This window comes from Formica exsecta, unplaced genomic scaffold (genome assembly GCF_003651465.1).
Source record: "Formica exsecta isolate Colony F162 unplaced genomic scaffold, ASM365146v1 scaffold385, whole genome shotgun sequence".
Lineage (NCBI taxonomy): Eukaryota > Metazoa > Arthropoda > Insecta > Hymenoptera > Formicidae > Formica > Formica exsecta.
In genome coordinates, this window is record NW_021851090.1 from 193,536 (window position 1) to 207,767 (window position 14,232).

The following is a 14,232-nucleotide window of genomic DNA, read 5'->3' on the forward strand; positions in this document are numbered from 1 at the left end:
GAATTTACTAGAAAATTTATAATTTCATTGGCCCAAACCTAATAAATTCATCCATTTTTGTAAATGAGGAAATTCACTAGAGTATCTACAATCTCATTTGTCAAAATCTAGTAAATCTGTTCACTTTTGTAATTTTCACCTCGTTTCAAGAACCGTAAGTACCGGTCCACAATAGGTGATTTAAGCCCTAAGCCTTAAGAAATTGACCAATCACAATCAAGTATGAAGAGAATACTCGACTGTGATTAGTCAATTTCTTAAGGCTTAGGGCTTAAATCACCTATTGTGGACCGGTACTTACGGTTCTTGAAACGAGGTGAAAATTACAAAAGTGAACAGATTTACTAGATTTTGACAAATGAAATTGTAGATACTCTAATGAATTTCCTCACTTTTGTAATTTTCACTTACAGGCTTCTCTCTGATTGTAGAAAAGACAGAAAAGATCAGAAGATGTCCCATGCCATCTTTTCAATTATTTACGTCATCTAGATCTATTCTTGTATTTTAAAACTGTAACAATCTCATAAATTTTCACTTGACAATAAAATATATTTATTAAAAAAATACTAAAAAATATATAAATGAGTTTTCTTGAAAACCGAAATGTAAAATAAAATAATTATCTCCTTTTTTTATAGAATAATATACATATATTTTTGTTGTGTCCAAGTATATCTCAAATATTTTTACATAATTAAAAAAAAAAAAGATTCTATGCACATTTCTAACATGTATTACAAACTATTTTGGAAAAGATAAAAAATTTCAACATTTTCAACAAGTGAGATATAAAAAAAAACAAGCTTGAAGATGATTAATACAGATTTTCAAATAATTTAAATCTTTACACAAATTTCTTTTTTAGATATAAAAAGATATCAGGATTATAAATAGTTTATTAATATTTTTATGTCATATTATTAACTTCACTAAGGTATTCCCTTCTATACAATATATATATATATGATATTATATAATTAAAAACATTATAATAATATTATCTCCTCATCTGCTTGCATATTGTCTTTCCATAGCTTCCAAACGTTCCTTTTCAATGTTAGCATTGAAATCGCGAATAAAGTTTTCCATTTCCTCACTTGCTTTTCTACTCTCCGGTGGGTAGTGTTTTTCTTTAGCCTTTATCACATGTTTATCAAAATAAGCTGGCTGATTGACATAATGAAATATTCCCACAGGGAACGATATATACAGACACATCTTGGCTACCTCTAATATCCAACCCATCTTTCAAGTATCTATGAAAAAAAAGGATATATTATGATTACAAGTTATTTTAACATTGATTTAATCGTAATCTGTGTATGTTGCAGTTTAAAATGAGTAAATGCAGTTTAATGAATGAATTATTTATTATATAACACAACGATCAAATCTAGCCAATAATTATTCACATCTACTTAACTCAATTGTAAAATTCTTTTATTTGAATTTTTTTAATTATGTACATAAAACAGAATGATAAGAGGTTTCTACATCAATTAATCTGTGAATATTATTGTCAATTTCTTTCTTTTTCTTTTACATATTGACTAAAATTGTAGAAAATTATATAAAGATTTATTAGAAGCAGAGAAAGCCCTCTTTATGTTTATTTATAGCCAATAGATATAAATGTTAACGGAATTTAACTTGCAATAATAACTCAGAAACATGGCAGCATAATGCGGAAAATATAATTATAATCTATATAGATAACATTGTAAAGATTACAACAATGTACCTTGAAACAGACGTCAAAGAAAGAAAATTGCAACATTAAGAGAAACACTTAACAGAGATACTTCAATTTCTGATATTTTCTCCGGCTTGTGTATATACGAAGACTTTGTTATGATTTGTTACCGTAAACTATATAAACAATATATAGTAAGGAAACCATAAAGCCCGTATCAGATTACACATTGAAGATTGAGGTTAAAGTTCCAAGATTGAAATTTGACCAATCAAGACAAAGAAATTTTAGTTCTTTTTCTTCTGATTAGTCAAATTCCAATTTTCAATTTTCAATTCATAGTCTGATACGGGCTTTAGTCTTTCATGATAATCCGCAGATAATGCCAATTGTAAAATGGCGATGTTGTTGATAGAAAATTTGAATATAACCGCGAAATATAAGTTTAAAAAATGAGAGGTTATTTTTCTCGAGTTTTAGTTGTCGATCTTTTTTTGCATTTCCATTCAATCCCATATTTTTGTAATGAAACAAGATAAATCTCCAATGTGAACACGATAAAAAAACAACGAATGCGAAATTTACAAATATATATAATTAATAAATAAGAGCTAATTGTGATAACATCGCGACAAAACAATGGTTCCACCGCGCACAGATTTAGACTGAAGCGATTTTTTATATAATGAAACAAATGTGATGATTTAATAAAATCACATTTCTCTTTAAAAAAGATCTTCATAATATTTATCGAAACTACAGCGTTGGTAGCAATGCATTACAAATGTTTGCCATTTATTGCCCACTGTCTTGGGACGTAATAGACGCGTTCGAAACATTATACGTCTCAAGCTGCAGCCAACGAGTATTTCGATGTGCAAAAATAATTACGAAATATTTCGAAGTGACTATGGAAGCATTATTGCCGTCTGAAATAGCTCGATTAGTTCTCGGTAAGATTATTCTTGTAATTAAAACAAACGCGTAACCTTTTTTCCGCGGGAACGCCATAATCGTTTCTCTGCAAAGCTTTGTCACAAAGCTTTGCATCCTCTTTGTCGATAATATATATGATGGTTGTTGTGATTCATGATTAATATAACTATTTTTTTGTATACTGCGTAAAAAAAAAAAATTTTTACAATTGATAACTTTATATATTTATATCTAATGTGAAAGTAAGCTACAATAAAGCATTTTTTATTCTAGTACATATAACACTGCGCTATACTTATGTTAAATATAAATTATATAATTATATAAATAAATAAGATTTTTTTTCAATAGCAGGTCAATGAATGTTTTTTTCAGTTTATTTGTTTCAGCTACATTTTCTATATAAATGTTTCTCTATCTATGTTTTGAATAGAGAAAGATGAAAGAAAAACAAAATATAGAGAATATAAAATTAAAGAAAATCTCTCTTGTCAACTATATATTTTAGAGATATTTTTATATGAATTTTGTATTGCCCTTTTATTGGCGCGATTGATAATACCATGCAATCCAGTTGAGTTAAAAATTTATGCCATGTATTTTTTACTTGTAGGTTATTTGGAAGATCAAAAATGCACTGAAGCAGCCAAGATGTTTTTAGAAACATCTCCACATTTACAAGAATGCCGTACAGTACTTTCTTGTGGAAGGAGATTTAATACCAGAGTTAATGGTTTAACATTGATGGATATTGTTGAAAAATTTTCTGCCATTAGCGCCATGAGTAAGTCCCTGTCAATTATTCATTTTAATATATATTAAAATAGCAATAACAATTATAATAAATAGATTTAACTATAGAATTTAAATCATATAGATATTATGTAGATATTGATTTGATCTAATATATGCTATTTATCACAGTTCAAGATCGGTTGAGCAAAGCCACAGATTGCGAGCAGTTGAAGCATTGTGGAGATCTGATGGAGCAGCTCAAATTCCTTGTAGAAGAGCCACGTGGCCAACGATTTGTTGTAAATATAAATGTACCTTCACAGGTAACTTATATATTATCTTGATCAATATCTGCTCAATGTTCTGGATATAGTCTTTTATATTAACAATAAATGAGATACTAGACTTAACTTTAGTTATTTGTGCTATTAACTGGAAAATATTATATGTAGAAATTGTCATTGTAAATATAATTTATAATCAAACATGAATTAAGAGAAACATGTATTTAATTTAATTATGTAAAATTTTTTTAATAGAGTAACACACAAACATCGAATGGTTCACCTATTGCTGCAAACAATATACGTAAAAGGCATAATAGCGAACGGATTAAACGCATTATTAAATCCCAATTAAATCCGACACAACAATCTGATGTCATAACAAGTCCGCGTATGTTTATTTATCTTTTTTATTTATTCATAATGAATATAACATAAAACATTGATTACAATATCTTGAAGCAGCAAGTTGCCACAATATCGATACAACTCCTTTAGAGAGCTTGCCTGGGAATGTTGATCTATTAAACCAGGCAGAATGCAGTAATATTCATACAATCGAGAAAAGGGATGATAATGTGGCACAAGAATCTCACACACAAAATAATAGTGATAATAAAAATAATATAAATAATATTACTATACGTAACAGAAACAATAGTATTCGTTTAAGTTCAGGTAATTACAATAAACTGTTATGTAAATCGATAGATAGACGAAACCGATTTATCTTTGTTTATTTTCTTATAAGATGATGTCTCGAGTATACGAAGCTGCGAAATGGTTGATATTGATGATAAAAAAAAGGAGGAAAGTACTACAATTAGAATAGCGCCTGAACGATATACTGCAGCCACAAGTACAGAAGAATTGTTGACTTTCTCCAGTACAGAAGTTCAAACTGCTCCTTACGAGATACCCGAATCAGAATCCGAATCTAATGACGAGCCTATTGAGAATCTCAGCGTAAGTCTCTAAATGATATCAATTTTTACTATTTATATTTCGTTTCGGTTTCTATTCACACATGAATGCTGCAAAATAAAAACTTACATTCCAGATATTAACAAAAGAAATCTTGAATCGTACAGAATTACAAGAATGTATTGCGGAGAATATCAACAAAGCAATCATTCCTACAGATTTATCTTTGAAGGATGACAATTTGAATGAATCAGTAGTTGGCGAGGGGAACACTTCGATTATGTCTGAATTAAATAATGCTATTAAATCGATTGTTGAAGCAACAGAATCCGATCCTGTGTTTGAAAAATTTCTCGATGAAATTATTGGACGAGACATCGAGACTGATACAAGTCCAGAGGACGATGGTGAAGGGAAGCTAAGTCCAAGATCTCTTAATGAGTATGTATATGTATATGTAATTTATTCTTGTCTTCTAGATATATTATTACAAATTGTAAATATTCTTGAAATATTTTAATGTTTTCAGAGTGCAAGAGAAACAAGCAGAAACAGTTTTAGGCAATGTTAGTTCACCAGAACCAATGATAATGGACACTAGAATATCCACAGAGACCAATACGGTAGAGGTGCCTTTAAAACAAAGACTTCGCAGTTCTTCTAGACAGCAATATAATAGAATCGAGGATGAAGTCGATAAAGCAAAAGATCAAGAGAAGGAACAAAGTGCTTTGGAGGATCAAAATGCAGCTGCAGTGTTGAGTATTATAAATATTATTAATAACACATCTGACGATGATAAAAAGATTCTTGATCATGCGAAAGAACCGTTGATCACAAATGATAATAACGAACAGAAAACGCAAGCGACGATATCTACGGTAAATAGAAACGATGCATTTCTAAAGTATCCTCTAGCATCGGTAGATGTTCAGAAAACGAACAATGTTATATTATCCGCGAATAATAACGTACAACCTAAAGTTAAAAAGTCCACAGTCAAACGACCAAGATCAAGAACAAAACATAAACACGATCAAGCAACGATCAGTAACAATCAGTTCATAACGGAACACGAGATTATGACGATGCCGACATTAATAGTATGTTCGAAAGACGAGGTGGATAATCTTTTGATAAGTCGCTCGTCGACTATTAAATCAACTTCGCGTTTTCTTCCGATTGAGAAACCCATGGAAACTTTATACCTGAAGACAGTAAACGTAGCGCACCAAGTACCGATCAAAAAGCTACCGACCGTGATGGAAGAACCAAATAATCCTGCAAACCAAGCGGGATTATTCCGATCGACCAGAAAAAACAACAAAGCGAACAAACGATCGAAAATCGTACACGAAGCTGATGCGACGGTACCTATCGATGCTAATCAACAGGTATTAGATCATCCGGTAGAACTGGCGCAAACTGATAAGATCGGTGGCGAATCGATAACGCTTTACGGCAACGAAGCCAACGCGAAAACATTATTGGACAGCGCTAACCTGCCTACGATCAATTTGGAAGAAAATATCAGTCTGTCGGAGAGCGGACTTTCTCCGTATTTGAAGTTTAATTGTAGCAAAATGAGCCAGAGTCATAATCTCTCAGACATCGATATAGCATCCATAGAGAAAACAGCGAGTAACAAAATCAACATCGAGCAACACTTGCCTAAAAACACTGATATTATTACCAAACGCACGCCAAAGTCTCTGTTACAAAGTAGATCTAAGAATCATAGATTAAGCTTATCCACGCCGCGCAAACGAAGTGGTCACGTAAGAGCGCTCGATTTTAGCACACCTATAAAAACGATAGGTTCCGATAGGAAAGCAAACGGGAACGGAAACGTTCAGCTTTCGTCTGCGTCGGCAAAGCGTTTGAAATCCGTTTGCAGGACTTCATTATTTAGATCGCCGTCACTCTCCAATACTCCTGCTCAGAAGCAGAAGAGTCCGGTAAAAGTCTGTCAGTCTTCTTATAGGATTCCCATAGCCACTAGAAGTCCCGCGCCCAAACTTATGGGCGGTTGGGACAAGTGTAACGGTGTTGGTGTCATCATAGGCGAAGTATCTCCGCACGGTAGTACCAGCGCGTCCTGCTCGTCCTTCGAGGATAGAACCGTTCAGAACAAGCCATCTAAAGCACCAGTGGAAAGTTGGGATGCTGATTTACGTAAAAGTGTACAATTGAATAAGAAGGATGAGACTGAAATTCAAACGACCGCGAAGAGGAGACGAGATTCCATCGACAAGGAAGGTGCAATACGTAAAAGGACTAAGTATAAATCACGATCGCCAAAGAGCAAAAACAGGCGGAAAACCCGCAATAAACCGGAAGTAAACGAAAAGACTAACGAGATCGGAGATATCGATGAACCAGAAGAGGAAGATCTTCGAGAAAATGTGGAAATTGCAATAACGGAGAAGACGCTTCGCGCTGCCGCCGTAACAGAGCCGCGTAATAATGAGAAAGAAAATGTAGCAAAAGTTGTTGTTAGCGCTGCAGATTCCAATACGAATAAGCCCGACAAAATTTTTCGAGCGGCCGATATTCGCGAGACATCGACAAAAGTGGATTCTAGTACAAATGCATCCAACAGTAATACGGTAAGTGAGAAGAAACCGGTGAAAAAATACGCACAATTGAAGACAATAACAACTAATTTAAGAAAATCCGATAATGAAAATGAAAAGAACGCTCAAATCAGTTCGCAGATATCCGAAATGTCGAAAATTTTGTCCGCGGACAGTACGCAGCACATCTTACAGATGCCGCCTGACATGATTAGCTTGGAGACGCCTAGAAAATTTGACAATATATCCGGCCCTCCACCGACACCGAGAGTGCTAAGTCCCAGTAGCAATGTCATTACACCGTTCATCAAGATCAGCGAAGATTCTATTAAAGTACGTAGCAGTTTTATCACTACACCGGAATTCCCAATAACTCCAGGCGTGGCTATAACTCCGAAAGAGGAGACGACCAGGGATATCATAAAAAGGGGAGAGTATAATTCTCCGTACTACAAACCCACCTCTGAGCAAATTCAACAAGATTCCGATCTATCGAAATCTAAAAATATACAAGAGTCACCCATTCTATCTTCGTCGCACATATCGTTACATTCGACGCATGATAGTCTCACTTCTGGTAATACTTATCAGACGTGTGCTGCCTCTAAACTGGAGATAACGCAATTTGAAGTGATTAAAGAAAATTTACCAAGGGAGGAGGCTATCAAGGAGCTCAAAATCGCATCCAAAGATCGAGCGGGCGCAGTGGAACTCGGTAGTCCTGTTCTCGGAGATCGCCATATATATAAAAGTATAAATGAATATCGCGAAACAATAATCGATGATAATTATGTCGCCGATTCTCACAACGATTCTGTGGCGAATAATAATTCCTCGTCATCTGATACTTCATCATCGTCATCATCATCCTCGTCGTCATCGTCGTCCTCGTCTTCGTCGTCGTCTACGTCCACTAATTCGAACACGGATACATCGGCAACTTGTTCGCCGAACGGAAAATGCGACAAAGTGCCAAGTAAAATGAGCACAGACACCAGTAGTAATTCCGCGGAAAAGGGCATCAACGTATCGAAAGATGCAAATCACGCATCGGCGAATGTACCGAGCGATATAACGTGTAAAAGATCGGATAACGTTTTATTCGAACCGGAGTCCTCGCCGAAGAAAATGTTCGCGATTGCGAAAACTGACGATCAAATAGAAGCAACGTTGAAGGAAACCCCCGCTAAGGACGAGACCCTCTTAAATGAAGCCAATATTTCAGAAACGCCCAGCAGTTCGAAAAGTGGTGTGGAATCTCTGACTAATTTGTCGACAAAGATATCGGCGATTATGACGGAAGATGAAAAACTATTAAGATCCAACAATCTCAAAAAGCCAAAGAATAGCAATAAAATTCAAATTTTAAACAAACCGAGACCAAAGCCAAAGATAATAAGTGTGCAACTTATTCAGCCAGGATTATCTGTCATCGAGAAACAACTGGACAAATACCGATCCGAGCACGGACAAAGCGTGTCTATAAACGATAAGCTCATGCATAGGCAACAGCTAGAAGAAAAACGACAACGTATGATCGCAAAGATTAAAGATAATCCAAAATTGAATCTTGCTAGCAAAGCGAAACATACATATAAGCGCATTTTAATCTCTTCCAACGGTCTAAAGAAGAGTACTCAATTTGGTAAAGGACAACGAGGTACATCAACAGTAAAGTATTCTCATAAAATGGGCATTAACAAAAATGTTAGTAAAGACTCAAAAGCTCCGGATAATCTGCAGGAAAATTCGACAATAAATACGCGAAAAAAGTGCTTACCGCCGATGCAAAATCGAGATCTCGTGAATAAATGTTGCGATAATGAAGAAGAGACAAAGAACCGAGCTTCCTCATCGAAAAATACAGATTCTGGCATAACGAATTATGGGAAAAACAGTAACGAACTGTTATCCAATAATGACACAATGAGACAATCACACAAAAATAATATCTGTAATGCACCGTTACTTGAAAATTTAATAGAAAATTCTGATAAAAAAGAACCCATACAATTGCATAAAACTTTTTTGTCGAAAGATCAAGAGTATACGAAGGAAAAATCAGATGCTAAGATAAATGCAGTGGAAAAAATCTGTGACATGAAGGATAATATTATCAAAGAAGAGATATTAAAAGATAATAATAATATGCATGCAAAAATGTCGGAGAAAGAAATAAATCCTAATGAAAAACTTATCACTGTAAAAGAAGTTATGGATAAAACAAAACCGAAAATATGCGATCAAACGGAAGATAAGGCGAAACTGCTGAGACAGTTTTCAAACCACGTTGACAAGTCCGAATGTAACAAGATATTAAGACACAAAGTGGATCAAGTGAAACGTGACTTATTTAGCGACGAGGAGAATGATCATAAAACGTCTTTGACCACAAACGCGAAAAATAACAAAAATAAGATAATCGCTGAAGCTCCAAACCTTGTTGAAATTCAAAGCAAGAGAGCAAATACCGAGACTCCCAAACAGGAATTATCGACCGTTCTTCAAAGTCTGCAATTAGTGCCAGCATGCAAAAATGAACATAATGATGAAAACCAAACTGAAAGACAACATGAGGAACTGAAAGAATCTGAAAACCGAGCTAATAATGAATCACAGGCAATCGATATTCATAATTATAAAGCCGAGTATCACTTTATATACGACGATAGTATGCCAGTGAGAAAAAGAAGAAGAAGATTCAGTAGCCACGAGTTGCAGATCGAGATCAATTACGCCGATCTTTCGGATCCGAATGCCGTTGAATGCATTAAAATAATGAAAGTCACAGAGTTTGAAGAAATATTTAATCTATCGCCGAAATCTAGAAAACGGGTAGTGAATAAGAAATTACCCGTTAAGAATGTAAAAGTTTGTAAGACAGTTAAAGATGCGTTTACTTTAAAAGATAATATTGTAAAACCTTTAGCTACATCATCCCCTGTAGAGGAGTCGTCAAGAGGTAAAATAAAGAAGACGATTATCAAGACTATTACAGCAAATAAAAATGATAATGATACGCAATCTGATTCAAAGAAAAAACAGCAAAAGCATCAAGAAAAAGGTAAAATTGTAAAAACATAATTCTTCACTAAAGAAATTAATATTAAATAAATGTTTTACTATTTCTCAGATATTACTAAAAGCCGAAAGAGAAAAGTGTCAGAAACGAGAGAAACGAAACAGGTATATATTAATTTGTAAAAATATTTATGCCTTTAACTGTTATAAAATACAATCCTATAAACGTAAAAAAATTTTTTTTTTTTCTTAAGATTGAGAAGAAGCCATGCACGACTGATCCACAAATATTACTCAATAATTTGGATGATGTTCATCTAAATGAACTCCTATGTGTAGTTCATGGACCTGAATAAGTGCTCTCTTTTAATGTACATGTATATTGACAAATGTTATGAACATTGTCCTCCTTTGTATGCAATACTATCGCTAATTTTTTTCTATTTTTATACAACTGTATATAATATTAGAGTATTTTATTACACTGACAGTCTGTAAATATATAATACACAATATAAATACTTTGTGTATTATATATATGAAGAAAAATGATAGTATTAATAGTAGTATCTATATATGACATGCTCAAAACAATCTATATTATCTAGACTATATCTCTAATTGATAATATTAATTGATTTTTATTTTTTACTTTAATTATGATACTATATAAATCTTATATATAGTATGTTAATACTTTATATTAATGTTTAAATTAGTATGTATATGTATACATACATGTGCACACAATATTAATTAAAAAAAAAAAAAGAGAAGCGGGCGATTTTTCCTTTATACATAGAAGACATAGAGCCATATTTCTATGGTAAAAAATATACAGCATACTATATGAAATGGAAAAATATATCAAAATATGATATAAAAACTAAATATTATAATTTCAGAGAATTTATGAAACTTTTCAAGCTTTTAATATACAATGTTACTAAAATTTTTTTAAATCTTATCACCTATTTTTTTTATAAATCTGAATATAAAAGAAAATATTTTATTTATTTTTTACAAACCAGCAGTAAATGTTATTTTTTCTTAAACACAGTTACATTTTTTAAATAGTATTACATTTTATGTAGTTTTACTCTATCATCTATGTGTAATTTGATACATAAAAAAATGTACAATTATTTATTTTTTCAAAATTTTAACATATCTCAGAAAAATCATGAATATAAAAGAAACATTTTAGATATAAGGAAAAGAGAACTCTTAACACTTTGATTTTGCCACTTTATCTACCTCTTCCACAACATTCATAAATTTTCGCCATTGTTGCATGGTTAAGCATATTCCTATAAAAAATATCAAGATAACATAGAAATTGGATATTAAAATATTTTAATGTTTGCAACATTTTTTTCTAATTGATTATGAAATTAGAGTTTAAAATCTTATTAATTTTGTAAAGAAACTTTGTATTACCTTTTTTGCCAGGTTTCAAATCGCCCTCTTTGTCATAATACATTTCTCGGATATCTACGTAATATTTGCCTCTGAAATCCCTGACATTCACTTGACGATTATTTCCCAAATCCCAGATAGTTTCTTCTTCTTCTTTTTTCGGCTTTTTTGTTACTGGTTTCTCGTCTTCATCCTGTCGTTTCTTTTTCTTTGACTGTACTTCCTGCAAAAAAAAATGTATAATTTAAGCACGGAACAAGAATTACAAAACTTTTATAAAGTGCAGTTTTTGAAAATAATATACCTCCTCGCTGCTATCATCGCTATCAGACACATATTCTTTTGACTTTGGCATCTTCGACTCAAAAGATGTAACGGCAGAATCTTAAAAAAAATTATTGTTTATTATTTGGAGGTCGTTAATTTCAAGACATTCTGAGAAGATTAAATTCTAAGAATATCGATTCCTATCCGCGACATATTTTACATTTAATTTGATGTTTCATAATAAATAAATAAGTTTGCTTCAAAAAAAATTAATACTTTTGCAAGAAATACGACTATTTTTTATACACATGTAGAGATATAACCTAAATCCTTTGCATTTGCGTTTTATCGTTTCCATATGATGAATTAATTAATATTTTCAAGACACAGATTACGATCACAAATAAAAATTAAATACTTCGTTATCGTATGTATTATGATATAATAATATTGTAAAATCATATATATATGTATAATTATATATTACGGAAAATAACATACCATTTACATGATTATATGAAAACAAATATCCTAGTATTAATATATTCTACAATTTTTATTTCTGTAAGCGATTAAAGATTTGCATATGCTGTAAATATTTTTAATAAATATTTTTTAAATTTCTATTGTAAATAAATACGACTATTTTTTATACACATGTAGAGATATAACCTAAATCCTTTGCATTTGCGTTTTATCGTTTCCATATGATGAATTAATTAATATTTTCAAGACACAGATTACGATCACAAATAAAAATTAAATACTTCGTTATCGTATGTATTATGATATAATAATATTGTAAAATCATATATATATGTATAATTATATATTACAGAAAATAACATACCAGCTTATTTGTCGCGAGTTCCAGATCGTTTTTGTGTTAAACGGACAAATGTCGCGTATGCGCAGTAGAATAAAGTTGGCAGACCTATCGATTGGTTGGTATCGAATAGAGAATTTCTAATTTCTATCAAAATTCTTCGTTATATGAATATAATCTCACTCTTTATATTTATATTTTTTGAATGATTTAAATATATATATTTCACTCCAGTTTTCAAAATTAAAATAAAATTTAATTATCATGTTTTACAAATTGTAATCTTGAGATTGACAAAATATAAAAATTTGTCGAAAATGCAACTCTATATTACAATTATAGTTCTTACTTCACAGACTAGTCATATAAAAATTCGAGTGTAAAAATGCAATAAGAAAATATCTTATGATTCTTCTACAAGGCGAGGCGTCAAAATCTATCTTTTGAATCTGCAATCTTCAATCTACAAGTTCAACAGTTAATTTTATTGTTTCCATTAATAACTTATCTGTGTCAAAAATTATCATTTGTAACACTTTTGCGAGCGGTTGTACATATTTTTCTGCTTATCTTATAATTAGCTTCGCACGATTGTACTGATGCTTGTATTTTCTGTGACAATAGTTGAAATATTATTTCATTTTATGATAAATGATTACTTAATTCTAATGTAATGCATTCTGTAAGTGACATTGTAAATTAACACAAGATTACATGTATACACATATTTATTCGCTTTCTTCCTTAGAACGTTCCCTATCCGAGCGTCTGGATTTCTTCTTACGTCGGCTCGGACTTCGTGATCTAGATTTGTGTCTACGAGACCGCGACCTCGATCGATGCCGATGCCTGAAAATCATCAAATCGACAAACATTAAGATATCGCATTGTTTTACAACACATAATAGATTTAAAATTCTAGAAAAGAAGAGTTTACCGATCTTTATGACGATACTGGGATCTGGACCTATCACGTTCTCGATCCTCATCTCGCGTCATTGAGTCTCTGTCTCTATCACGGTCCCTCATCATTGAATCTTTCTCTCTATCGCGATCACGATCTCTATCCTTGTCCCTCTCTCTGTCTCTGCCCATAGAATCCAATTCTCGATCTCTATCCCTGTCCCTGTCTCGTTCCCGATCTCGCTGATCGCGCGGCTGCATCAAAGGGGGAATGGATGTTGGTGGAACCATAGTAGGTATGGTCTTAGGTCCCATATCTTTATCATCTTCACCTTCGGTCATTGGGATTGCCAGATTTGTCGGCTGCCATGTCTATGATAAAAAAAGATAAAAAAAACTATATTTTTACGAATATTTTCTAGCGTAAAGTAGACCATCTTCTAATATATATAAAATAGTATTTTCTAATATTAGATAACTTTTCAGATACAATTTAATGCTGCTCTTTTACCGGATCATTACCCCACTGGTTGTCCTGCGTGGGTTCATAACTTTGATAATATGGATCAGCTTCTGGCATATAGAACGGCGTCGGTTCTCCGGCGTATCCCGGCGGAGGCATATCGAATGGCGGCGGGATTCCTG

General features: G+C 32.5%; 4 protein-coding genes across 7 annotated transcripts in view; 1 reads left to right on the top strand and 3 right to left on the bottom strand.

The window, feature by feature from the left end:
• Positions 1-883: 883 nt before the first annotated feature.
• Positions 884-1,886, bottom strand: LOC115239538 (protein PET100 homolog, mitochondrial). The gene is made up of 2 exons (XM_029814111.1): positions 1,745-1,886; positions 884-1,259 (listed from the first exon to the last, which is right to left on the bottom strand). The coding sequence occupies exon 2, from the start codon at positions 1,246-1,248 to the stop codon at positions 1,009-1,011; it is 240 nt and encodes a 79-aa protein (XP_029669971.1). The 5' UTR covers positions 1,249-1,259; positions 1,745-1,886; the 3' UTR covers positions 884-1,008.
• A 551-nt stretch (positions 1,887-2,437) lies between these two features.
• LOC115239553 (serine-rich adhesin for platelets-like) lies at positions 2,438-10,660 on the top strand. 2 transcript variants are annotated; one of them, XM_029814143.1, is made up of 10 exons: positions 2,438-2,649; positions 3,246-3,416; positions 3,557-3,690; positions 3,907-4,042; positions 4,114-4,329; positions 4,403-4,617; positions 4,712-5,016; positions 5,105-10,215; positions 10,285-10,337; positions 10,427-10,660. In XM_029814143.1, the coding sequence occupies exons 1-10, from the start codon at positions 2,481-2,483 to the stop codon at positions 10,526-10,528; spliced, it is 6,612 nt and encodes a 2,203-aa protein (XP_029670003.1). In that variant the 5' UTR covers positions 2,438-2,480; the 3' UTR covers positions 10,529-10,660. The 2 variants fall into 2 exon arrangements, with proteins under 2 accessions (XP_029670003.1, XP_029670004.1); XM_029814144.1 differs by having other exon boundaries at positions 2,439-2,649; positions 4,117-4,329.
• A 505-nt stretch (positions 10,661-11,165) lies between these two features.
• LOC115239549 (activated RNA polymerase II transcriptional coactivator p15) lies at positions 11,166-12,831 on the bottom strand. Of its 3 annotated transcripts, none has more exons than XM_029814137.1 (4): positions 12,709-12,831; positions 11,896-11,975; positions 11,613-11,814; positions 11,166-11,482 (listed from the first exon to the last, which is right to left on the bottom strand). In XM_029814137.1, the coding sequence occupies exons 2-4, from the start codon at positions 11,944-11,946 to the stop codon at positions 11,400-11,402; spliced, it is 336 nt and encodes a 111-aa protein (XP_029669997.1). In that variant the 5' UTR covers positions 11,947-11,975; positions 12,709-12,831; the 3' UTR covers positions 11,166-11,399. The 3 variants fall into 3 exon arrangements, with proteins under 3 accessions (XP_029669997.1, XP_029669998.1, XP_029669996.1); XM_029814138.1 differs by lacking the exon at positions 12,709-12,831 and adding an exon at positions 12,182-12,319; XM_029814136.1 differs by lacking the exon at positions 12,709-12,831 and adding an exon at positions 12,135-12,231.
• Positions 12,832-13,139: 308 nt separating this feature from the next.
• Positions 13,140-14,232, bottom strand: part of LOC115239550 — a 10,698-nt gene continuing 9,605 nt past the window's right edge. Inside the window, 3 exon segments of the mRNA XM_029814139.1 lie at positions 13,140-13,533; positions 13,622-13,959; positions 14,099-14,229. Coding sequence (XP_029669999.1) covers positions 13,413-13,533; positions 13,622-13,959; positions 14,099-14,229 — 590 coding nt within the window. The 3' untranslated portion in view covers positions 13,140-13,412.